Below are 24,026 nucleotides of genomic sequence, written 5' to 3' on the forward strand. Positions count from 1 at the left end.
GGTTTGGGGACCTGCTGGGTACTGGAAACAGCGTTGGACTGTGCATTTAGACACCATTATAAACAGATCCAACATGTGGCCTGAAGTCAAACTCATAGAAGGTGTTGGCAGGAGCAATAGCCTCCTGTAACACAGCAAAAATACCTGGGTAATTATGTACCCAGGGAAGGAAAGAGATTGCTGAGAGCAGATGAACTGGGACAACGTGACAGCAAAATCACTAGCTCAGGAGGCTGGAGCAAATTGAACTGCTGCTCCTAACATGAAGGCAGTTTGGATCTCAAGACAGAAGGGAAGCGCAGGTCCCTTGATGTTTTCAGGACAGTCGTTTGTGCATGCCAAAGCAGATGAGATTATAGAGCCAGGGGAATAAGGGATGCAATTTCAGGCTGACAGAGACCGCATCTCTGAGCTCACACTTCTTCCCAGAGAGGGTTATTACCCTGTCACCACTGACAGCTAAAATGCCTCCCTAGCAGAAAAGGCACATCGCTGGTAGGACACTGTGGACTCCTCCAGTGCAATCAGGAGGAGAGCAGCTTTGCCACCTCTGTTATTAGGAAGTTGATTTACCTCCTCGTGATTTATCAGGGTCTGAACTTGTTCTGCCTCTAGGCTTTATGCTCCATGTTTGTTTCCAGGGTCCCTGGCTAACAGAGAGGCTTCTGCAGATCCTTGATGAGAGGTCTCATCAAATCCTTGCTGTCCCATTTCTATTGAAAATGGAGAGACTTTCTCTAGGCACCAAACTAAGCAACTGACTTGATTTGCTAAATCATATTTGTATTTTTTTCACCCAAAGAGGAACAAACTGATTTAAGAAAATTATAGCGTGTTCTTTTCAAAGACTATAATGGTGGAATCTCAGAACATCAACTCTTCATCAGGGACTGGAGCGATAGGACAAGGAGTGATGGGTTCAAACTTAAACAGGGGAAGTTTAGATTGGATATAAAGAAGAAGCTCTTCTCTGTGAGGGTGGTGAGGCACTGGAATGGGTTGCCCAGGGAGGTTGTGAATGCTCCATCCCTGGCAGTGTTCAAGGCCAGGTTGGACAGAGCCTTGGGTGCCATGGTCTAGGGTGAGGTGTCCCTGCCTGCGGCAGAGGGGTTGGAACTGGATGATCTTAAGGCCCTTCCCAACCCAAACCATTCTATGATTCTATGACTCTTCCTTTAATACATTTTAATCTCCTTCTCAAAGTCTATTACTCTAAAGCGCTTCGTTTCTCTCCCACAAGCATTTATGAGTAAAGCAAAGTGTCTATCACAACTACCTTAAGATCTCTCTTCCTACGAAGTAGCAACTACATCCAATTCAATGCCACCGTTTGCAGTCATTGTAGGGGGTTATAACAAGGAGTTTCCCTGCTGTTGCAATCCAAGTACCTTTGGAGCACACTGCTCCTCTCTGCCACCTCCACCCCATGCTCAGAACAAAAGCACATGTCACAAATAACATGATGATTGAGCTGTAACAATGCTACTTACTTCTGGAATATAAAAACTCCTACAATTATGATAAATGAAAGGAGATCAGATGTGATCCAGATTAGGCGGTACTCGTCTGGAGGCTGGAAGACAAAGAACAGAGGCAGAACTTGAACCTTCTGGTTTGTTCAATCAGAGACAGATCACACAATGGCAAAGTTACCACCAGGGCAGAAAGAGCTGAAGGAGTCGCGCATAAATCACATCGTTTATGACATTTCTAAAACGCATCATCTAAAAATGATGTTATCAGGAAAAGCCACAAACAGGAACAATTCTAAACGCTCCCTCCTTTCATGTGCTGACATTTTCTTAAAGATCTTAGAGGGCTGAAAGTTTCTGTCTCAGCTGTTGCTTGAGGTGAGGGTAAGATGCTGCTGGGAAATTGAAGTCTGTGGGAAAACACGGATACATACAGACAGTGTGCATTGAATCACAGACCCAACCAGGCTGGAAAAGCCCTTTAAGCTCATCCAGTCCAATCGTTTTTCAGCACTGCCAAGGCCACCACTGCCCCATGGCACTGAGGCCTCGTCTCCACGGGGTGTGAACCCTTGCAGGGACGGTGACTGCAGCCCTGCCCTGGGCAGCCTGTTCCAATGCCTGAGCACCCTCACAGGGAAGAGCTTCTGCCTAAGAGCTCATCTCAGTCTCCCCTCGGGCAGGTTCAAGCCATTCCCCTTGGCCTGTCCCTGCAGGCCCTTGTCCCAAGCCCCTCTCCAGGTTTTCTGCAGCCCCTTTAGGCTCTGGAGCTGCTCTCAGGTCTCCCCTTCAGGAGCCTTCTCTTCTCCAGGCTGCCCCAGCCCAGCTCTCTCAGCCTGGCTCCAGAGCAGAGCTGCTCCAGCCCTCGCAGCAGCTCCATGGCCTCCTCTGGCCTCGCTCCAACAGCTCCACGTCCCTCTTGTGCTGCTGCCCCAGAGCTGGATCAGGACTGCAGGGGGGGTCTCCCCAGAGCACAGCAGAGGGGCAGGATCCCCTCCCTGAGCTGCTGCTCACGCTCTGGGGGTGCACCCAGCACACGGGTGATGCGGTATCATGAGAGTGATGCTAATGAATTTCTCCTATCCCAAACCTGAACTATTCCCAGCCAGGAAAAGGTTACTGACAGATCCATCATAACCACCACCACCATTAAAGCACACAGTAATATTTCAGTACAGACACAGAATACATAAAGCATTAAGATGAATTCACACAATGGCAGTGTGATATGGATAAAACCAGCTGGGAGCCATCAACTCCTCTACATCTGTCTCCCAGCAGAGATCAATGTGGGTTTTTTCCCCCTCAGTGAATCTTTTTGTGTCTCAATTTATCCTGTGGAAGTGTACCATGGAATTAGCATGACAATGGTTTCATTAGCCAGTGCTGCTGATGGAGATTTAATACTTGTATTTTCCAGCTGAATTACAGAAGGGTGACATTAAATGTTACATTCACTGGATCTATTAAGATGAGCAGACACAAAACTGATGTCTCCTGATGTTTTCTAGGCAGGCAAGTGCCATCAGAACTATCTTGAATGAAAGCTCCAGAGTTTTAAGTTAGAACAAAATCTACTCATCCACGTCTTTCATTCATGCGACCATTGGTATTTCACAACTCAAGAACCCAAACAGCAGGTTTTCCTGGGGGGCAGAAGTTGGGTTTCCTATGACATACCCCAAGCAATAGGTAGATAAGAGTTTGGTGGGCAGACTCCAACATCTGATAAGAGGTATTCCATGTATATTTATTAAAGTCCTGCAGAAATCTCAAAGCTAGCAGGTTTTAGTACCAAATCAAGGTATTATAAGTGACAAAAATGGACTTTCAAGGTGTTCAAAAGAGGAATACCACATTTATCCACAGACATTCACCCTGCGCACATCACTATCCAGAGTGCTCAGTGAGCAGATGCCTCCCTGGTCCTGCAGAAGGAGCATGGGTCAGCAAACATCTATTGAGGAGGCAACTGGTCCTGCTCCATTCAAAGCAAGAATTCCTGCTCTGGAATCTCTTACATCCCTCCTGCACTTCCTCTTCTTTAAACAAGGCTGTTCCAGGGCAATTACTTTCAGGGTTTTATAAGCTTTACCCAATAGAAGTCCTACTTCTGTAACCCTCACCTTTGCAGCCCATTAAACCCTTCATCAATTCAGTGTAACTGGGCAAGGAGCAACTCAAACCCCAACTCTGAGAGACTCTCAGAGGGGGTCCCCATTCTGGGTACTTGCTTTAAGAGCATCAGATTGGGGGCTGAACTCCACTCAAGCTTTACAAAGCCCTCCTCTAAATGCCATGTTTGATGCTCTCTCCTTGCCAGCAGCTTTCCATCAAGAATAGAGGAAAGAGAGACACTTTTGCTTCAATTTTCCCTTTTGTTTAACTGCAACACAAGTTACATGTATTTTTGCCATTGCAAATGGGCCCTGGGTGAGTGAAGCAGAACAGCTTTGCACTGGTCAGCTGGTGATAAAGCCCAACAAAGCCCCCAAGGGCCCTGGGCATACAAAGCCTGGCAAGAGCAATGCTCTGCTCCAGCTCCCAAGCCGTGTCCTGTATGGAAGTGGCTCAGATGGCAAAGTTGGTTAAATTACAGCACCCAGGCACTTCGATATGCAGGAAATCAATGGATCTTCATGCTGCTGGCGATGTAAGAGTGTGCACTTGCAGCTGAGGGATGAGCTGGTGGGAAAACCCTTAGAGGAAGGTTCCAAGTATCATCAATGAGGCTGCCAGCTGTGGTGGAGAACAGATGTTTGCAGCAGCACCATTCAGGTTATGATAATCTCTGCTGCCAACAGATTCAAGTCTTTATAAAACCATTTCCAGTCTCCAGCTTGAGCACACACCAGTGTGAGTTTGTGGAGTCAGACACAAGCAGTGGGTTAAGCTGAACATCACACATAGATGTTCACCACCTTGCGATCCTCCCTCCAGCTAAAGGTGCACATCAACATTAAACCATCCTTATGCTCATCTTATTCTCCTCTTTCCCAAGCAGATTTGCCAGAGCAGCCTCGTGTCCTACCCCTGATAGGATCTGTCAGCAGAAAATACCCCCTCCATCACACACACTTACTCCTCTGCAGTTGAGCTCTTGTTTTGGGAACGCTTTGATGCAACTGTTCCATCATTCTCTCTCCTGTCCAACACGAACAGTTGTTTTGGTTCAGAGCTCCAAAGTGATAGGGGTGTTTTCAAAGCATTTACTGGCAATGTGATGGGCCTTTGGTCTCTGGTTTTTACTTGTCCAGCAGTGGGGTAGCCAGAGGCAAGACTTGGCCTCATTTGGTGTTCAAAACATGTCAAAAGCTAGTTTTGCAGCCTGGCCAAGACACAGAAGCCAGGTTTGCTGGTTCACCACTATATCTGATTGCTGCAACTCTAACAGCTGCTCAGCACATCTGGGAAGATGCTTTTCCATCAGGAGCAAATGGAAAATTCATGTGGGTTAAATGGGGCATGCAGCACAATGTCCAAGAATCCCACCCAAACCCTGTATGAGGCCATCGGATGGAAAGGATTGTGGAAGAGGAGCATGATCCGTGACCACCTTAGGGTTCAAGCATAAAGAGGGGGAACATTCAAGCACAAAAGCACATTGAACCCAACCAAACCCTTCTGAACAAACCCAGTGGAGATGTGGCTGCAGAGGTCAATGACCACCTCTACACCCCTCCATTGCATCCCATCATTCTTACCATCAGCCAGGTGGGAAAAGGCACCTTGCGAAGGATGTGGGAGCTGTCGGAGGTGACCGACTGGACACCAGCACACCACAGGATGGAGTACAGCCAGGGCTCATTCACAGTGTAGAGATTCACACTCAGGTTTGCCATGGTGTAGTCCCTGCCAGGAGACAGACAATGGCGAGATGTGAGTCCCCCAGCAAACATCAGACCCTCGTCTCTAAGAGTGGAGCTGTTGCCATCAGCCACTGCTGTTATCACGGATGTATTGGGTTTGAATTGCATGGAACAGGTTTATAACAGAGCGGAGTCACTTCATAAGCAACCCAAGGGCATTGCAAGCCAATGGTTTGAACTTGAGAGGTTTCTTCACCACTTGGATGCTCTCCAACCCAAGCCACAAACCATCAGATACTTCCTTATGAATGATGGAGCAGCGCGTTCGTGTACCAAGCGCCTCATCCTGTTGCTGTAAAATCCACATCTGGCTCAGATACCTGTAACACTTCATTGGTGATTTGCTTAATTAAAAGCTGACAAATGCGTTTCCAACATCAATTCCTACGATTTCCATGCCCTTGTTTTGGGGACCGTTGCAGAGTTTCCAGCTTCCTGAGGTCATTTTCCAAGCAGCTGAAGCCCCAAGCTGCAATACAGGAGCTGTCAGCAGCAAACCAAGCACTGACAGTGGACTCCTTGTACCCATATGATTTGCATTAATTACTCTGTCTCCTCTATGAAGCAGAAACATCACTAATCTCCCTCACACAGGCAGCACAGAGTTTAATCCTTGCAATTTAATATCAGCAAAGCACTTTGAGGTGGAAGGGCACTGTACAAGATGTGGACACCTCAATGCTCACAACATGATCAAGCTGCTCCAAAGGCAAAGCTTCCAAAGGGAAGCTCAAGGGTGGTTGTAGCAATGTTACATCCAGAGGCTGACTTCTGGGGGATTGAAAGAACTGTGTTAAACCAGGGCTTGTGGAGCTCACTCTGGTTTGTGCTGCAGGACTGCAGCAACACTGATGGGCACCACAAGGCCTTCAGAATCATGGAATCAACCAGGTTGGAAAAGCCCTTTAAGCTCATCCAGTCCAACCATTCCCAGCACTGCCAAGGCCACCACTGCCCCATGGCACTGAGGCCTCGTCTCCACGGGGTGTGAACCCTTGCAGGGACGGTGCCTGCAGCCCTGCCCTGGGCAGCCTGTTCCAATGCCTGAGCACCCTTTGGGGCAGGAATTGTTCCTCAGCTCCATCTAAACCTGCCCTGGTGCAGCTTGAGGCCGGTTCCTCTTGTCCCATCCCTTGTTCCTTGGGAGCAGAGCCCAGCCCCTCCTGGCTCCATCCTCCTCTCAGGCACTTGTAGGGAGCCATCAGGTCCCCCCTGAGCCTTCTCTTCTCCACACTGAACCCCCCAGGTCCCTCAGCCCTTCCCCATCACCCTTGGGCTCCCGGCCCTGCACCAGCTCCGCTGCCCTTCTCTGACCCCATTCCAGCCCCTCAATATAGTCCTCTCCATGAGATAGGATGAAAACCAGGCAGGCATTATCCTGCAGCATTAGTTTTAAAGGTGAAAAGCTAGACTGATTGCCGGCAGCCATGGGAAAACACCACTGGGTGACACTGAATAGGACCACAGACCCAAACAGGTGCAGGCTCAGCTCTTCCCTACTTCCAGCCCAAACATACTCCCAAATAAACCAGCTCCTTTGGAGATACTGGGAGGAACCCCACAATGTGCCAATCTCATTAAAGAGGAGACCGGAGCAGTCTCGGAAGATGCCATAGGACAGTATTGACAGGGATGGATAATCTGCAATAAGAAGTTCCTGAAAGCATATCCAGACTTTGGACTAATCCACATGCTGTGATAGTAACTCTGGAGCAGGTGAAGACAAGCAAAGGCCAGGAGCTAATGAGGATGCAACAGCACTTGGAGGTACTTGATATGAAAAGCCTTCACTTTTCCCCAGAGCTGACAGGGTAATAAGAACCAGACAATTCCTATGTTTTATTTCAAACAGGATCATCGTATAATGAATTAGAATCAGCTCCTGGGAACATCCTAGGTGACGGGTAGGGACAAGCTTGCACAGCTCAAGCTTTCAACAGCAAATCCATCTGAAAAGATACCTCTGTGCAGATAAAACAGCCTGAGATGAGCAGAGGAGATGCTGCTGGGCCAGGGATGCAGGAGGATGCTCAGAGCTGTGAACACCCACTGTGGAGCACAGGGGCTATCCCACCAGAGGGCTGTACCTGACATCCTCATTCGTGACCTTGGTGTAACGCAGGTTGAGCTTGACGATGCCCTTCTCCCTCATGCGCTCTGCGTCCAGCTTGAGGCCAGAAGTCTGCTGGAAGCCCGGCGCTATGTGCCTGACGAGCTGCCTCTCCGTGTCCGGCAGCCACATCACCTGCAACACAGAGCATGGTAGAGGTGGTTCACGAAGCTCTTCACACGAGGCAGCATCGCAGGCAGCCAGTTTACACCCAGCCAGAAGCTAAATCACAGGAGGGACTGCCTCATCTGTCAGACAAATGGTGTCGGAGACAATTACAGCCCCCACATCTTTAATCAAATGCGTTTCAGGTTTATTCTTGAGCACAAAGGATGTGCAAAACTCACTTAGAGGTAAAAAGGGTTGAGGTATGAAGGGCTTACACCAAGGGCTCATGAGGAGACATGGAGCATCCTTAAATCCTGTTTTTCCTGTCCAGTTCAAGGCACAAAGAGAACTAAGGACACAAGGCTAAAATTGACAGTGTAGACAGGATGCACAAGAGAAACCTTTCATAACCCCATGTTTACAACTGGTTTTAGTCACCTTCTTTTATCAGGGTCTATGTCTACTGCAGCCCAGGGCAAGGATTTCTGTAAGTTCATACCAGGCTTTGAAAGTGTGTCAAATGAATCACTGCTCACATGCTCAGCTGATGGACGTGAAGTGGATGCAGGAACCAAGCTGGGCAGTGTCGGTGTTCAAGGCCAGGTTGGACAGAGCCTTGGGTGCCATGGTTTAGTGTGAGGTGTCCCTGCCCATGGCAAGGGGTTGGAACTGGATGATCTTAAGGTCCTTTCCAACCCAAACCATTCTATGATTCTATGGCTTATGCCATGCAGAGGCTGGGCCCAACCTGATGATCTCTGCAGAATCACTGAGCACTGCATTGCTTGTTTAATCATCTAGTGACACTCATCATAGAAGCATCATAGAATGGGTTGAGTTGAAGGGACCTTAAAGCTCCTCCAGCTCCAACCCCTGCCACAGGCAGGGACCCCTTCCACTGGAGCAGCTTGCTCCAAGCCCCTGTGTCCAACCTGGCCTTGAACACTGCCAGGGATGGGGCAGCCACAGCTTCTCTGGGCACCCTGGGCCAGCGCCTCAGCACCCTCACAGGGAAGAGCATCTTCCTACTATCCAGCTAATGTCTAGTTGAGTCTTTTGGGGCCCCTCTCAACCTGTGCCTGCCCTCACAGAGAGAACTCATTTCATTATATGCAGCAGGAACACCTCCCATTCCGGTTTATGACCACTGCCTCCCACCCTGACATGCAGCTCAGTGAAGAGCTTCGGCCCAGCTTCTCAACAACCTCCTTGTTGGTGCTGGAGAGACCTAATAGCAGCTCTTCAAAGTCTTGTCTTTTCCAGGATGAAGAGACTCGGTTCCCTCAGCACTTCTTGCTATGTCCAGCCCCCTAACCAGCTTGGTGGCCTCTGCAGGTCTCACCCCAGCTTATCCAAAGTGTTAGTGAGCCTTACATTGAACACATGATTGTTGAATAAGGGGAATAATCACTTCCCCCCATCTACCAGCTACACTAACATTAGTACAACACGCTATCAAGGCTTCTCGCTATCAGGGTATACTGCCGCATCAGCAGTTACCTTGGGTAGCTTTCAGAGGTCCACGGTAACCCCAGGCTCTAGGGCCACCAGCCTGGAGTCGTGGTCTTTTCCAGCATGACTTCCTGGCACAGGGTGGCATTTCCAATTGAGTCTCCAAAATGGCTCCCACCAGATTTGATACCCAAATGAAGACACTCAAGGATTCAGGGAACCCCATAAGGAGGGCAATTTTGGGACCATTCCCAGCCTCACGGAACTCACAGCCTGCTGCCGAATTCCCGATGCCAGGATGGTTTCCAGGGTGATGTTGACGTAAGTGCTGTAGTAGGGATGAGCTGATGGCAAGGTCTGGAAGTTCAGGATGAGCGATGTGTTGTCCTTGATCACCTCCAGCATATCTGCCAGCTTGCAGACCGACTGGTTGGCAGCTTCCAAGTAGTCAGACCTTGAGAGAGACCCGGCCGTCCAGAAAGGGTCGTCCTGGAAGCAAAGCACATCCCAGTCTTAGTGCCATGAACTCCACACTACCCCAATACAGGTGAAGACCCTTTTCTACCCCACCTTGGCAACACTGAGGCACACGGACAGCTACTCTTGATGATCATATTGCAGCTTGCTCAAGTGCTTCTCTGTGCCTCAGTTTCCCTACCCAAGGAGAAGTGACAGATCCTTACTGAAAACAAGGTGTTCTGGACAGGTCACCCCATTTCCAGAGGAAGAGCAGAGCTACAGGGCAAGTAATGTCATTTTCCATGGTAGTGAACTAAAACTGTACTTTCTCACACCATGTCCACAGTCACCAAGTGACCAGAGAGCAGCTAAGGGCTGTTAGAAGAGATGGGCTCCTGACTTAAGGACATTCAGAAACATCAACATCAAAGCGTATCCCAAAAAGCATCCTTCCAGGCAGTGTTTTGGCTCTTCTCATTTGGCAAGGAGCAGTTTCCCTGCATTCCCACAACCACGTGTGCAAGTTTCTGTGCCATGTACCATAAAGACATCCCCATCACACCTCCAGATCAGCTCAGATGAGAACAGCAATGAAGCCATGGTGGATTCAGGCTTCCACCAAGCAAGAACCCAAGCAAGTCCAAGCAGGCATAGAAAACCAGTACCTGCAGCAATGCCTCAGCAAGCCATGTCCAAGCTTGCATTGGAAGGGACCTTAAAGCTCATCCAGTTCCAACCCCGAGCTTTAAGGTCCCTTCCATCCCAAACCGGTCAGGGATTCTATGATGCTTGGCTCCAGGACACCCTCTCCATGGCCGTACGCACCCGTAGGAACCACTCTCCAGCATTGAGCTTTTCCAGGTCAGTCCAGTTGAACATGGAGGAGTGCTCATAGGCCCGCTCTGGAAACACTTCCTCCACGTTCGTTGTTCTCCTGAGTGTCTTGTCATGCATCAGAAATGGCACTCCATCATAGCTGCAAGGACAGGCAGAAGGCCCTATTACAAGGTCAGAAGACACAGCCGTGTGCACAGTACTAGATAAATGCCTGTTCCCACTCCAGCTTCTTGCAGGGCTTCACATCAAAATCATCGTGAAGACCTCAACCAGCTTCACACATCCCCAGCAGCCTCAATATCCATTGATGCACCCAGAGGGAAAAGTCTCTTAGATACCTGCTAGGTATTTGCAGTCATTCGTACATTGACTGACCCCATCCATCGCTAGATGGCTACTAGAGTGCCAAGCTCTAGTAGCTTGGGCAAGAACATCCACTCCGAACACTCACATGAACCAAAGCTTTCTGCAGGATCTGTAGCTCCCAATATCTGAGGTTTTCCATACCCTGCTTGCACAGACACACATCCAAACTGTTCCCAAATTGCTAACAGTAAATGATGAGAAAGATTTCAGAGGCTCTCAGACTATAGAGAACAAAGTGGTGACAGGCTTTCAAGCAAGATGCGAGGGTTCCAAGCTACCAAAATTGTTCTGAAATCGCCTATTCCCAGTTGAAAATGGGTTTCAGGAAGCAGCCACGCTCACACAAGTCCATGCATCTGAAAGAAATCCCACCTCTCAGATGGAACTAAAGAGCCAAATGCATGTCCTGTGGTTTATAAGCCATGCAGATGGTTTAAAAATGGTTCTGGGAAGCCAAAAGACCTCTTAAAGCTTTCTTGCACTCCATTTTCTGTGATTGAATATTGATAACACCACATAGGGCACTGATGGTTTCTATCCGGGGCAGGAGACTGTTGTCTGCTCTCAGAAATCAAGATGAACCCAGCCTGATTACAAGGACATTTTCTTAAGCAAGGAACCCATCTTCATCACGGGAGACTCAGATAAGGTCTGGAAATGAGATGAGGTTCAAATACAAACCCCATCCGAATGAGGAGCCAAGTCACAGCACTCACCCCCAGAGCCAGAGGGAAAACATCACTTGTAGATGATGGAGCAAATGCTGCCTCTGCTTCACCATTGCCTGCAGAAGTCCCTTATCACAAAGGTCACTGGCATCTTTGTTTGCTATTTCCAACATGCACTGTGCCAATGACTTCCTTCCCAACCCAAAGCACCACGCTGACACAGCAATACCATGCTCAGCAGCACACTGCGCTGCTGCAATCACAAGGGGCTTTAATAAATGCATTAAAAAGAAGAAAATAAGCTCAGCAACTGCAGAATTAAAAGCGTGGAGTGTTTAAGGGAGATAGGAGCTCAAGTCTTAACACCTCATAGCAGAGCATCATCAGATACTGTTAAGCCTTAACCGCAGCGTGAAAAACCTATGGGGGCACTTCGCATTTGCTCCCTTCCTTTCTAATCCTTCCCTTTACAGAGTCACTCAGCACTACTCAAGTCTAACCACAACCTATTACAGGCAGAGATGGCTAAAAGTACTTCAGAGACAGAAATCAGAGCTTTAGCAGAAGAGATGTGAGGGGAGGCAGAGGATGAGAGGAACACACAGGGATACTGTGCTGCTGCTTGAAGCGAAGTTGGCTTTATAACCAGGGCCACCCAGTTTAGGGCCTTTAATGGGTAAGGAGCAGGATGTGATGGGTCTGAGTGCATGTCCAAGCAGCTCACCCATGGCAAATATATGCCTAGAAGAACACGGAGACATCCCAGGAGGGATATCCTGGACCCATCCAGACACAGGCACAAAGAGCATCTCTCAACGGGATAAAGAGAGCAATAGGTCTTGTGCCACAAACCCTTCCCAAAGCTGCTGCCAGCTGTATGGATAGCTCACTTTTTGGTCTGAAGGTCAATGGAGTCCTCTTTTTATAGAGTTCTCCTTGAGAGGGCCTCAGATAACTGGGCCATCAAGGGCATTAAGCTACGGATGCTTGGAGTGCTCCTCTGGGATAGCTGATGAGTGGCAACAGGGAAAGCTCTTGGAGCTTTTCCAGCTCTCCTCCTCCCAAAAGTCCACTTTTCTCCTTGGCCTGTGCTAATGGAAGCAACTGATTCAGCCACGTGAGCAAAGCGCTTGTCTGGGCAGTCAAGCAGTTGGCCCTTCCCAACTGTTAATGAACTAACTTTGGAAAGAACAGGAATTGCATCACATACATCCCAATTCACACTTCATCCTTCCACAGTGACCTTCCGCTCCCAAGTGGGAAGAAATTACTTAGTTTTCGTTCTCAAACGATTATACAAAGATAAAAATAAGCCCTGTAACATTTAACCTTCAGAAGCCCATCTTCCACCAGGCAAAAAGATCTTCGCATCAACACCAACCTCTAAAGTGGTCAGGGAAAAATAGGAGCTTTGAGTTTTCCTTGTGTTTATAACTGGAACTGAGAGAAACTGAGGGATGAAGGGGTGATGGGTTCAGATTGAAACAGGGCAAGTTCAGGTTGGAGATAAGGAAGAAATTCTTTACTGTGAGGGTGGTGAGGCACTGGAATGGGTTGCCCAGGGAAGTTGTGAATGCTCCATCCCTGGCAGTGTTCAAGGCCAGGTTGGACAGAGCCTTGGGTGCCATGGTTTAGTGTGAGGTGTCCCTGCCCATGGCAGGGGGGTTGGAACTGGATGATCTTAAGGTCCTTTCCAACCCAAACCAGTCTGGGATTCTGTGATCACCAAAATAAGGCATTACAGCTCCCTTCGTGCCACTTATGCCCTCTTGCACATCTATGTAATTCATGTAAAAAACACAGCTCAGGAAAGGAATGAGAGTATTAAAGAATTATCAAACTCCTGGGACAAAGAACAGATCTTGAAATAGCCCTCTCTACGTCTCACTAAATTGGCCTTGTCTTCCTGCAAACGAAGATGAGTTTCATGATAAAGGTATCCAGGTTCTTCCATCAGGACAACTTCACCTTCAATCATCATCTCAAGGAGACCATTAGTATCCTCTGTGCATTACAAAGGGAGACACGGCTAGTAGTTATCAGAGGCGTTCACCATGAGAGCCCTCTTCAGTGGGAAAAAGCAGTAGCAACCAGACACACATCAGATAGGAAAGACTTGTCTGCATGGATTGGGCCATCCAGTGAGAGTCTCGGACTGAACAGCACACTGGCTTACCTCAGTACAACATCAGCTTGGACTCCATACATCTTCTGCTCCACTGCCTTCTGGAAGGACATCAGAGTGTTTTCTGGTGCCAACTATGGGGGGAAATAAAAAACAATGAGAGATTAATAGTCAGTGCAGAGCTTATGAAGTAGTGGATGCTGAGAGGAAGGTTTAGAGATATTAGGGAGCCAAGACAATCTCGGTTTGCAGACTCCATAGCAGCCAGTTACACTGGAGTACCAGCATCCCCCCAGGCAGGATTGCATCTTGCTGAAGTCTGAAGATGACCACTGCATTTAACTCCACTGATGGTCTTCTCACACAAAGAGTTCAACGCAGAGCTATCATGACCTGCAATACGATAAACCCATGAGCTCAAGGTCTGGTGCAATACTAGTGTATGAGAGATTTGCTCACCAGCGTGGTTCCCAAACAGTGGCTTGCTGGAGATCCCCATGACGCAGTTGTTAATGTGATGCCAATTGTCTATCCATGGGTTATAGCTAGAGCTATTAAAATACCTTAACAGTTCCTCACTCTCCTACCATTCTACGTAAACGGTGATTACAATACCATTATAGAAGAAGAAAGCCCATAAACCAGAGTATAATCCATACCATGGAGAACAACTACAATAAAGGTTCTGTAGCATGTTTTATTTCCATGTCTACTCATTCAATCGAGTCGTCTATTGCTCAGTCTCAAAATCACATCACTTCTCTAATAACAAATGTTCTAGTTAGTTTAGCAACTAGAAAAATAGCTGAAGCCTTGAAAATCTATCCCTGTGGCTATCGTGGATGAGGACTCAGAACTTAGCTCATATTTCATCCTGTGGAACGGAGCAGATGGTAACAAGATTTGGGTTTGTTTAAAAGCAACACAGCGTGAGCGCTAACACTTTGGTTTTCTACAAACCAATACCGTAGCTAGCCCCAAAATAGCCATAAACCAATACCAGGCACACCGGATATAAACCACCACAACTATGGAGGGAATAACTGGCAGGTTTTCTGCACGGAAACACAAGCACATCAAAATAAAGCTAGTTTTAAAACTTTTCTGTTTTCCAATTTGCTTTCAAGGCTTAGGGCACCTCCAACTCCATTTTCCACCCATCTCTGCACCACCAGCATCAGTAGGTTCCCATCCAAGACTCAAGGAGCATTCACAAGCCATGACTTTCATGGGGTTCAGAAGAGGAATAATTAGAACTAAGGCCTAAAAGCACCATGAAAGGTGCACAATAAAAACCTGCTCAGGAGTTTAAAGTGTCTCTAAAAATCATTTGCTTTTTATAAGCTGATCACCTTCAGCGCTTGGGTCAGCAAAGCTTTAGGGTACAATCATCAGACCAAACGGCAGCAACATCCTTCGCATAGCTCCGGTATCTCTCCACTGAATTCCTCTGCCTCAAGCCACCATCAATACCGGTTCATTTCTGTTTGTTCCAAGGCAACACAGAGGCACGTTATCTTCCTAAAAAGGCTCCCCATCAAAGCCTGGCTTGTCTAAGTGAAGCCAGAGTCAACACCCCCATCACACACACTGGTCCAACGCAGCACTGGGTCATGCAAGGTCGGGCTAAAAGAGCTTGTTGCAGTATCTGCACGATGCTCAGAGCTGTCAGCAGGGAGCAGCAGCCACAAAGATCTGAAGATCCCATTCGATTTGCTCTATCTCCTTGGGTTGCTTTCAGCATCTTGAGTTTCCCCTCCCAAGTAGCTTAGGTTCCCCCGGGGTAACACGGCAAGGTGATGCCCTTTCCACAGGGTAATGCTCAATGCCTGCTTACGGAGACTGCAGCAATCACAGGGCAATAAAGTGAGAAGTCTTTAAACAGTAGATAGCTGAGCTAGAGAAACCAAAGGGCAACACAAGACCACCAGCCTGTCAGGAAGATGCTGGGTAGATGCAGCACAAGTCCACAGAATCATAGAATCAACCAGGCTGGAAAAGACCTTTTAAGCTCATCCAGTCCAACCCTTACCCCAGCACTACCAAGGCCACCACTAACCCATGACACTGAAGGGCTTGTCTACACAGCGTGTGAACACTTGCAGGGACGGTGACTCCAGCACTGCCTGGGCAGCCTGTTCCAATGCCTGAGCATCATTTCTTTACATGACTTTGATGATCTTAAAGGTCTTTTCCAGCCTAGTTGATGATATGATTCTATAGTAGTGATGTTCATGCATGTAACGCTATAATACAGGCTGCAGTGAGCTAAAAACTGAGATACTCACTGAGTTTTAAAACTCGGTGCACTATGACAGCCCCATCATCCTCATTACTCAAGTCAGTTGCTACTGAGCTTAACCCCATGGAGTTAAAGTGATCCCAGCCCCAGGAGTGCAATATTCCACTCCTGCCTCATCTCTTGCCCCTACAGAGCTTGCAGACCAAGCTTCACTCTTCAGTAAGGGTGAAACTTAACTGGATCCCATTTAGGGCTGTGTGTGGCTGCTCAGATATGAGGCACATCTATTCCTTTCCCAGGAATATAACCCTAAATGAGAGATAAATAAACCTACAAAACTCTGGCCAGACCTGGGCTGAAAATGCAGCTGTGCAGAGGAAACAACATTTGAAACTGCTCTATAGGAATACACACTTTGAAGCTGTAACATCACAGAATCCCAGCCTGGTTTGTGTTGGAAAGGACCTTAAAGCTCCTCCAGCTCCAACCCCTGCCACAGGCAGGGACCCCTTCCACTGGAGCAGCTTGCTCCAAGCCCCTGTGTCCAACCTGGCCTTGAACACTGCCAGGGATGGGGCAGCCACAGCTTCTCTGGGCACCCTGGGCCAGTGCCTCAGCACCCTCACAGGGAAGAGCTTCTGCCTAAGAGCTCATCTCAGTCTCCCCTCGGGCAGGTTAAAGCCATTCCCCTTGGCCTGGCCCTTCAGGACCTTGGCCAAAGCCTCTCTCCAGATCTCTTGTAGCCTCTTTAGGTATTGGAAAGCTGCTACATATAAACCATATAACATCTTTATATTGTACCTGAAGTTTCCTTTCCCCCCCCTTTAGGATAGTATGTATAAAACTTCAACTATGAATTGCATAAACTTCCAGTACATACCTATAACCATTTCTGATGACACAGTACTGATCTTGTATCGACAGTTTAGATATCACACTTGAACTGCAAACTTCCACATATGGCTGGCTCATCTCCATCACAAGACCGCTGGAAGTGAAGAGCATCACAGACGGATGAACATCTGTCTGCTCTGAATCAGCAAACAGCACGGATGTCAGCAGAAGTGCTCTCCGTAACACCATGCCCTATGTGTGCTGGGCAGTCTCTATAACACCCCAATGCTATTACATGGCAGCCTGATTCCCCTGTGCCAGAAGCTTTTGAAAAGTAGATTATATGTAAGCCTCGCAGGCAAAGACGTCATCTTCTGGTGAGCATGTGGTGGGTAAGCTCCTAACCTGGCCAGAGCCACTTATCCTGGTATAAATAACAGCATCTCCAAATGAGTCCATCATCGATGCAGAAAGCTGCCCTCCCTGGTTTCCAAGCCTCTTGGTCAATCCTAGCCTTGAGGGACTGAACAAGCCACTCACCAATGAGTGAGTAACCCAGTACAGGTCAAGCAGAAAGCAAGGAAAGCAGTTTTAACCCTGTCTCTATTCCCAGAGGCGCTCCTGGCACGACTTTGGAGGCAGGATTTCTCTGTGCCGGGGGTTCATATCCTCTGCAATATGAATCTATTGTGAAAATGGAAAATCTGAGATGTATTTCCATCATCCCAGCCCATTTCCCTACAAGAAGGAGGGAGCGAAGCCCCAAATCGGAATGTTTTAAGTAGAGATGCAGCCAAGTGGGACAGTTGCTGGCACAGGAATGACTTGCCGAGTGTTAAGCTTTTGTTAAAGGGCTTCACAGCAAAACTGCAATCACTATAAATAAATGCATAATTTTTCTGCTTAGATTACTCTCTGGCTCCCTCCAGTTTGTTTTATAGGTTTCCTCCTTGATACGATACATTCTAGTGTCTAAAACTTAAACCCAGGTTTGCATCAGTACATCGATTGGATGCAATCAATTACTTAAGTAACCCAGTGCTGAAGTGAAGGAAGACCTGGGACACAATGCAAGGACTTGTCGGTGACATGGACAGTGGGATTGAGTGCGCCCTCAGCAAGTTTGCCGATGGCACCAAGCTGTGTGGTTCGGTTGATACGCGGGAGGGAAGGGATGCCATCCAGAGGGACCTCGACACGCTTGTGAGGTGGGCTGATGCCAACCTGATGAAGTTTAACCATGCCAAGTGCAAGGTCCTACACCTGGGTCGGAGCAATCCCAGGCACAGCTACAGGTTGGGCAGAGAAGAGATTCAGAGCAGCCCTGCAGAGAAGGACTTGGGGGTGTTGGTCGATGAGAAACTGAACATGAGCCGGCTGCAGTGTGCGCTCGCAGCCCAGAAAGCAACCGTATCCTGGGCTGCATCAAGAGGAGCATGACCAGCAGGTCGAAGGAGGTGATCCTGCCCCTCTGCTCTGCTCTCGGGAGACCTCACTTGGAGCATTGTGTGCAGTTCTGGGGTCCTCAACATCAAAAGGACATGGAGCTGTTGGAACAAGTGCAGAGGAGGCCACGAGGATGAGCAGGGGCTGGAGCACCTCCTGTATGGAGCCAGGCTGAGAAAGTTGGGGCTGTTGAGCCTGGAGAAGAGAAGCTGCGTGGAGACCTCAGAGCAGCTTCCAGTGTCTGAAGGGGGCTACAAGGATGCTGGGGATGGACTCTTCATCAGGGACTGTAGTGATAGGACAAGGGGTGATGGGTTCAAACTGAAACAGGGGAAGTTTAGATTGGATCTAAGGAAGAAATTCTTTACTGTGAGGGTGCTGAGGCACTGGAATGGGTTGCCCAGGGAGGTTGTGAATGCTCCATCCCTGGCAGTGTTCAAGGCCAGGTTGGACAGAGCCTTGGGTGCCATGGTTTAGTGTGAGGTGTCCCTGCCCATGGCAGGGGGGTTGGAACAGGATGATCTTAAGGTCCTTTCCAACCCAAACCATTCTGTGATTCTATGATTTCACCCCAAAACCTCTGTCCTATATACACCACACCAACAGCCACTGAAAGCCAGACAGACCCTGTGCAGGGTTTCTAGCAGCTGTTCACGCTTGGTTTGATAGGCTCATCCCTTGCAAAAATCAGGTTACTTCCATTTCTTTCTGCTCGCAGAGACACAACAAGTGATGTCTAGAGAACTACCCATGAATTAACTCATTCTGACTATTTTTATGCTTAGAAGCCAATTGCAAGTGTGTTCAAATGGAGTCGAGAGCTTTGAACCTTCCTTAATGAAGATTATAGCAGCGTGCTAGTCAGGGCAGTGTAGCCTTGCCAGAGGTGGACATCACTACACTGTGTTTCTCCTTTAATGAGCCAGGCCTTCCGAAACCACAATCACAAATCACTGCATCATTTGCATGTTGGGGATGCTAACGAAGAAGCTTGCACAGGAGAACTGAATTCATTCCCCTGTATTGTGCACTGAGCTGCACTAAAGGATTTGATGTTTGCTCCATCAATAGGCTTTAAAGATACTTTCTCATCTGTCTGTAAACTTGACCATCGTTTGCAATGTTTTCATGTTCTTTATCTCTCCTTTCCAGTCTCAATCTCCTCGTGAGACAATAATTGGACTGATAACACAAGGTAATACCTGGAAAATTGAATTTCCCTTCCATAAAAAGACACCCTTTGGAAGTTCCCTGTATGGGGTGGGATCTGCCAGGATGTTGGATTTCAGCATTACTGTCCCATCATATCAGGTCACTCCGAGGCAATAACAATACTGTTTAAAACAGAAAATGAAATACGTCTTTAATCCCCAGGAATTCAAGGTATTTTAGAGGGAATCCTCATCTACCATTTCATGGATTGGGTTGGAAAGGACCTTAAAGCTCCTCCAGTTCCAACCCCTGCCACAGGCAGGGACCCCTTCCACTGGAGCAGCTTGCTCCAAGCCCCTGTGTCCAACCTGGCCTTGAACACTGCCAGGGATGGGGCAGCCACAGCTTCTCTGGGCACCCTGGGCCAGTGCCTCAGCACCCTCACAGTAAAGAATTTCTTCCTTATCTCCAACCTGAACTTCCCCTGTTTCAGTTTGAACCCATCACCCCTTGTCCTATCCCTACGGTCCGTGATGGAGTCCCTCTCCAGCATCCTTGTTTCCACCTTCAGATATACCTACATACAGGAGATAACACATTATTGTTGTACTGCACAGACAAAAAGCTGCTGTTTGATTTAATGAAAGACTTCCTGACCCTATGTAGTTGTATGTCAATGAACACAAGCCTTTCTCCAGGTCTGACAGAAGATGCTAATTGTGATTGTTACTATCGATTAGACCAACAGACAGGTTAACTGGCCATATTTTTAATAGGTGGCTGTGCACAAGATAAACAGCAAAGCAAATGCTTTAGCAGCACAAGCTGTACAAACCAAAGCACTTCAGAGCCCTCAAACAAAGCCATCCCAAAGAGGTGGGAGCAAAATAAGGTGAAATAAAGGCCCTCAAAGCCATCAAGAAGAAAATCCCCTCTCAAATGACAGAAAGAAATCAGCAGCTCTTCTTCAACAGTTGAAAGCTCTCCAAGAAGCCATGATCTGAACCAAAAGTCTTCATTACTGTTCCTATCTATAGTTGGCACCACAAGATGACAAAAAGGCATCTCTGTGAGAACACCAACATATACTGGAGGCTTTGCTTCAGGTGTCAAAGAAGTCCCAAAACCAAAACAAGTTTGCCTGGAGAAGAGAAGGCTCCAAGGAGAACTTGGAGTAGCTCCGAGTGCCTAAAGGGGCTGCAGGAAACCTGGAGAGGGGCTTTGGACAAGGGCCTGTAGGGACAGGCCAAGGGGAATGGCTTGAACCTGCCAGAGGGGAGACTGAGATGAGCTCTTAGGCAGAAGCTGTTCCCTGTGAGGGTGCTGAGGCGCTGGCCCAGGGTGCCCAGAGAAGCTGTGGCTGCCCCATCCCTGGCAGTGTTCAAGGCCAGGTTGGACACAGGGGCTTGGAGCAAGCTGCTCCAGTGGAAGGGGTCCCTGCCCGTGGCAGGGGTTGGAACTGGAGGAGCTTTAAGGTCCTTTCCAACACAAACCAGGCTGGGATTCTGTGACCTCCACATGAGCAAGGCCATTATTTGCTGGAATTTTCCCAGGAACAGCAGGACACGCTCCCTGTTGAGGCAAAACATTCCCATGCAATAACCCAACAGACAACCCTAAGCGCAACTAAACGCTGGCTTCCCACCAATATCCTTTATCCTATTGCAATGGGTACTTTTCCACTCTGGAATTGTGCAAAGCCAATGAGTCAGCACAGCTGAAAATGCTCCTCCCAGCACAGTGTCCATGCTCAGCAAGGAGATGGGCATCGTGTCGTGCAGGAAGGAGCTCAACAGCATGAGCACCGCATCCTTCGCTGTTAAGACATGCCAAAACCCAGCTGTATGTGTGGTTTGCCAAAAGAGTTCATTTTGATGCTATCTGTAGCCTCCAGCTCTGAAATCAAGAGTTGTTCTTGCCTCTGACATGTCTGAATGGTTTCTACAGGTTTTGGACCAACCACCACCGTTTTGGTCCCAGTAATGGGATGTGAGTTTCCACACTTCATGAAGGTTTCCAGGGAGATAGATGCAGCTCTTGCTCAACTAAGTCCTTGCTATCACTAATCCTTTGGGTGATTTTCCTACTATTAGAAATCAAAGGTCATCATGATAAGCCTGATGATTTTTATATGGAATGCATATATAGGACTAACAACCTAAAAGCAAGTAGGAATCAACACTTTGGACATCACCTTCAGATAGAATAACAGAATAATTAGGGTTGGAAAGGACCTTAAGATCATCCAGTTCCAACCCCCCTGCCATGGGCAGGGACATCTCACACTAAACCATGGCACCCAAGGCTCTGTCCAACCTGACCTTGAACACTGCCAGGGATGGAGCATTCACAACCTCCCTGGGCAACCCATTCCAGTGCCTCAGCACCCTCACAGTAAAGAATTTCTTCCTTATCTCCAATCTAAACTTCCCCTGTTTCAGTTTGAACCCGTTACCCCTTGTCCTGTCACTACAGTCCCTGATGAAGAGTCCCTCCCCAGCATCCTTGTAGGCCCCCTTCAGACACTGGAAGCTGCTCTGAGGTCTCCACGCAGCTTCTCTTCTCCAGGCTCAACAGCCCCAATGTTCTCAGCCTGTCTCCATACAGGAGCTGCTCCAGCCCCTGCTCATCCTCGTGGCCTCCTCTGGACTTGTTCCAACAGCTCCATGTCCTTTTTATGTTGAGGACACCAGAACTGCACACAATGCTCCAAGTGAGGTCTCCCGAGAGCAGAGCAGAGGGGCAGGATCACCTCCTTCGACCTGCTGGTCACACTCCTCTTGATGCAGCCCAGGATACGGTTGCTTTCTGGGCTGCGAGCGCACACTGCAGCCGGCTCATGTTCAGTTTCTCATCGACCAACACCCCCAAGTCCTTCTCTGCAGGGCTGCTCTGAATCTCTTCTCTGCCCAACCTGTAGCTGTGCCTGGGATTGCTCTGACCCAGATCTCAAAAGCAAAGACAACGTGCCTCAACCTGAAGCCCCATGTGAAGAAAGACACTTGGGAGAAGACTTTAAATGGCAAATGGCAGTTCCTCATTCCCATCTCAGATTCGGTCCCAGCTTTTACCTTCTACCCTTGTTTTGGCTTATTCTCAGCATAAGGACAGTATTTGCCAGCACAGGGAGAACACAGTCAAGTCTATTTGACACTGGAGACAAAAAGGAATTAGATATCTGGAAGAAGAATAAAAAAAGATGGAAGACCAAAGACAACAGATACTTGTTTATAAAAGCACCCAAAAAGTTTAACATGTTAATGTGCAAACCAGACATTTCATGTTTTGGGGTGTCAGGCGATTGCTGTGCCCATCAGGACAAGGCCCTTTCCAACCAACACACACCAAGTGACGGATGGAGCCCTCAACTCCAAGCACATTCCTGCTACAACCTTGATGCTCTCCTCATGGGAGTCCAGAAGGGCAGAAATGGATCTGGAAGATGAATAATTCATTTTCAAAGAGCCTTTGAAAAGAAACTGATTGATTAACTAAGCACCTGCTAGGAGAAAGGGTTTTCAGCTAGCACCCTGCTGGCAATGGACATTTAGCATAGAAAAGGTGGCCAGGACTGGATGATATTTAGGCAAGGGAAGGTAGAAGGAGTCAAGCAGAAGAGTCTTTCTAACAGCGAATTAAAGCCTGGGAGGGGGGAACAGGATGATAATGAAGGGACGTGACTTGGAGGAGCAGTACTGCTACAACAAAGGGTCAGGCAGTGTGGAACCAGCAGCTCTCCTGTATCACAAAGACAGACTTCATCTGGGTACAGATGCCAGGATGGCTTCGGATTTTCTCTTGCTACTCCAAATGCAAGGGCTTTTTCCCTCCTCCAGTGCTCCAAGACAAAGTCTATGAGCCATATGGCCTCTGTTCCTCACTTCTATCCCCCACAGAACAAGAACAGCGGCTGAGTTGCATTCAGACACCATGAACGCTGCTCTTAAATACCCTAAAGGGACAAGAGAAGAGAGACAGGGGGTGTGCATGCATGGAGGAAAGCAGAGAGAAGCACAGAGGAATGCCATTGCCCCTGTTTGAGGAGCAGGCTGCATGCACTGATGGATCACTATCCCTCAGGTAGTGCACACAGCTTTCCTGGGAAACTCCAATTCACCACTTTTTGCCTCATGCACCATACACCATGTACCCCAAAGCCCCTTTATTTCAGGCCAGCAAGCATCTTCAGCCGTGCCATGCATCTCCTCCACTGGCTTGTGTCAGAAGAGCACTCAGTTGTACTTGTGTCTTTCTAGTACAAGAACATCGGACGTGCAAATGCAACGTAAGGTTCCTTCCAACCCAAACCATTCTATGATTCTATTATGGAGCCAGTCCTGCCAGACGGGTGAAGCAATCAGCTATCAGGCTCTATCAGAGCACAGCAAATCACATTTGCCTTGCTTCAGGAGATCTGAAGGCAAATACTGCATTGCTTTTTATCCTCTCCAGTCCCACCAGATCTAACCTCACCTCAGGCCCCAAACTCCCAGGCGCTGCAGACTTGCTCTAGACATTGCCCAAGGGAGGAGGTCTGTGTCCTACAGCCCAGACTCTTCTCTAGGCTATTTCCTCCTCTCCAGCTTGACTTGGCTCCATTTCCCCAAACACGATCTACATACAGTTGGGCTCAACAGCAAAAGCAAAGCAAGAAGCCCTGTGAAACAAGACTGAATGAGCAGAAATGTCTTCTGGCAAGGCTTGAAAATCACTAGCTTCCAAGCAGCTATGACTTAGTACCACCTAAGGACTCGTACTACAGGTGGAGCTCTTCAAACTCACACTGACATTTGCTATGGTGAAAAGCTGAGCATAAATGGAAGTAGAAGGAAGCTTTGATCACCTCTGGGCTTCATCCCTCTCATCCCACCTCAGCTTTGCCATTC

General features: G+C 48.2%; 1 protein-coding gene across 1 annotated transcript in view; it reads right to left on the minus strand.

Moving 5' to 3' along the window:
• The window catches only part of GDPD5 (glycerophosphodiester phosphodiesterase domain containing 5), a gene marked incomplete at its 3' end in the record, with an annotated part of 116,627 nt that overhangs the window by 6,191 nt on the left and 86,410 nt on the right, over positions 1-24,026 (minus strand). Inside the window, exons 8-13 of the mRNA XM_080612895.1 lie at positions 13,518-13,600; positions 10,296-10,446; positions 9,282-9,500; positions 7,429-7,586; positions 5,177-5,324; positions 1,491-1,573 (exon numbers count right to left, since the gene is read on the minus strand). Of these exons, the coding sequence (XP_080469021.1) occupies positions 1,491-1,573; positions 5,177-5,324; positions 7,429-7,586; positions 9,282-9,500; positions 10,296-10,446; positions 13,518-13,600 (842 nt within the window). The remainder of the gene's footprint in view (positions 1-1,490; positions 1,574-5,176; positions 5,325-7,428; positions 7,587-9,281; positions 9,501-10,295; positions 10,447-13,517; positions 13,601-24,026) is intronic.

This window comes from Psittacula echo (assembly GCF_963264785.1).
Source record: "Psittacula echo genome assembly, chromosome: 3".
Lineage (NCBI taxonomy): Eukaryota > Metazoa > Chordata > Aves > Psittaciformes > Psittacidae > Psittacula > Psittacula echo.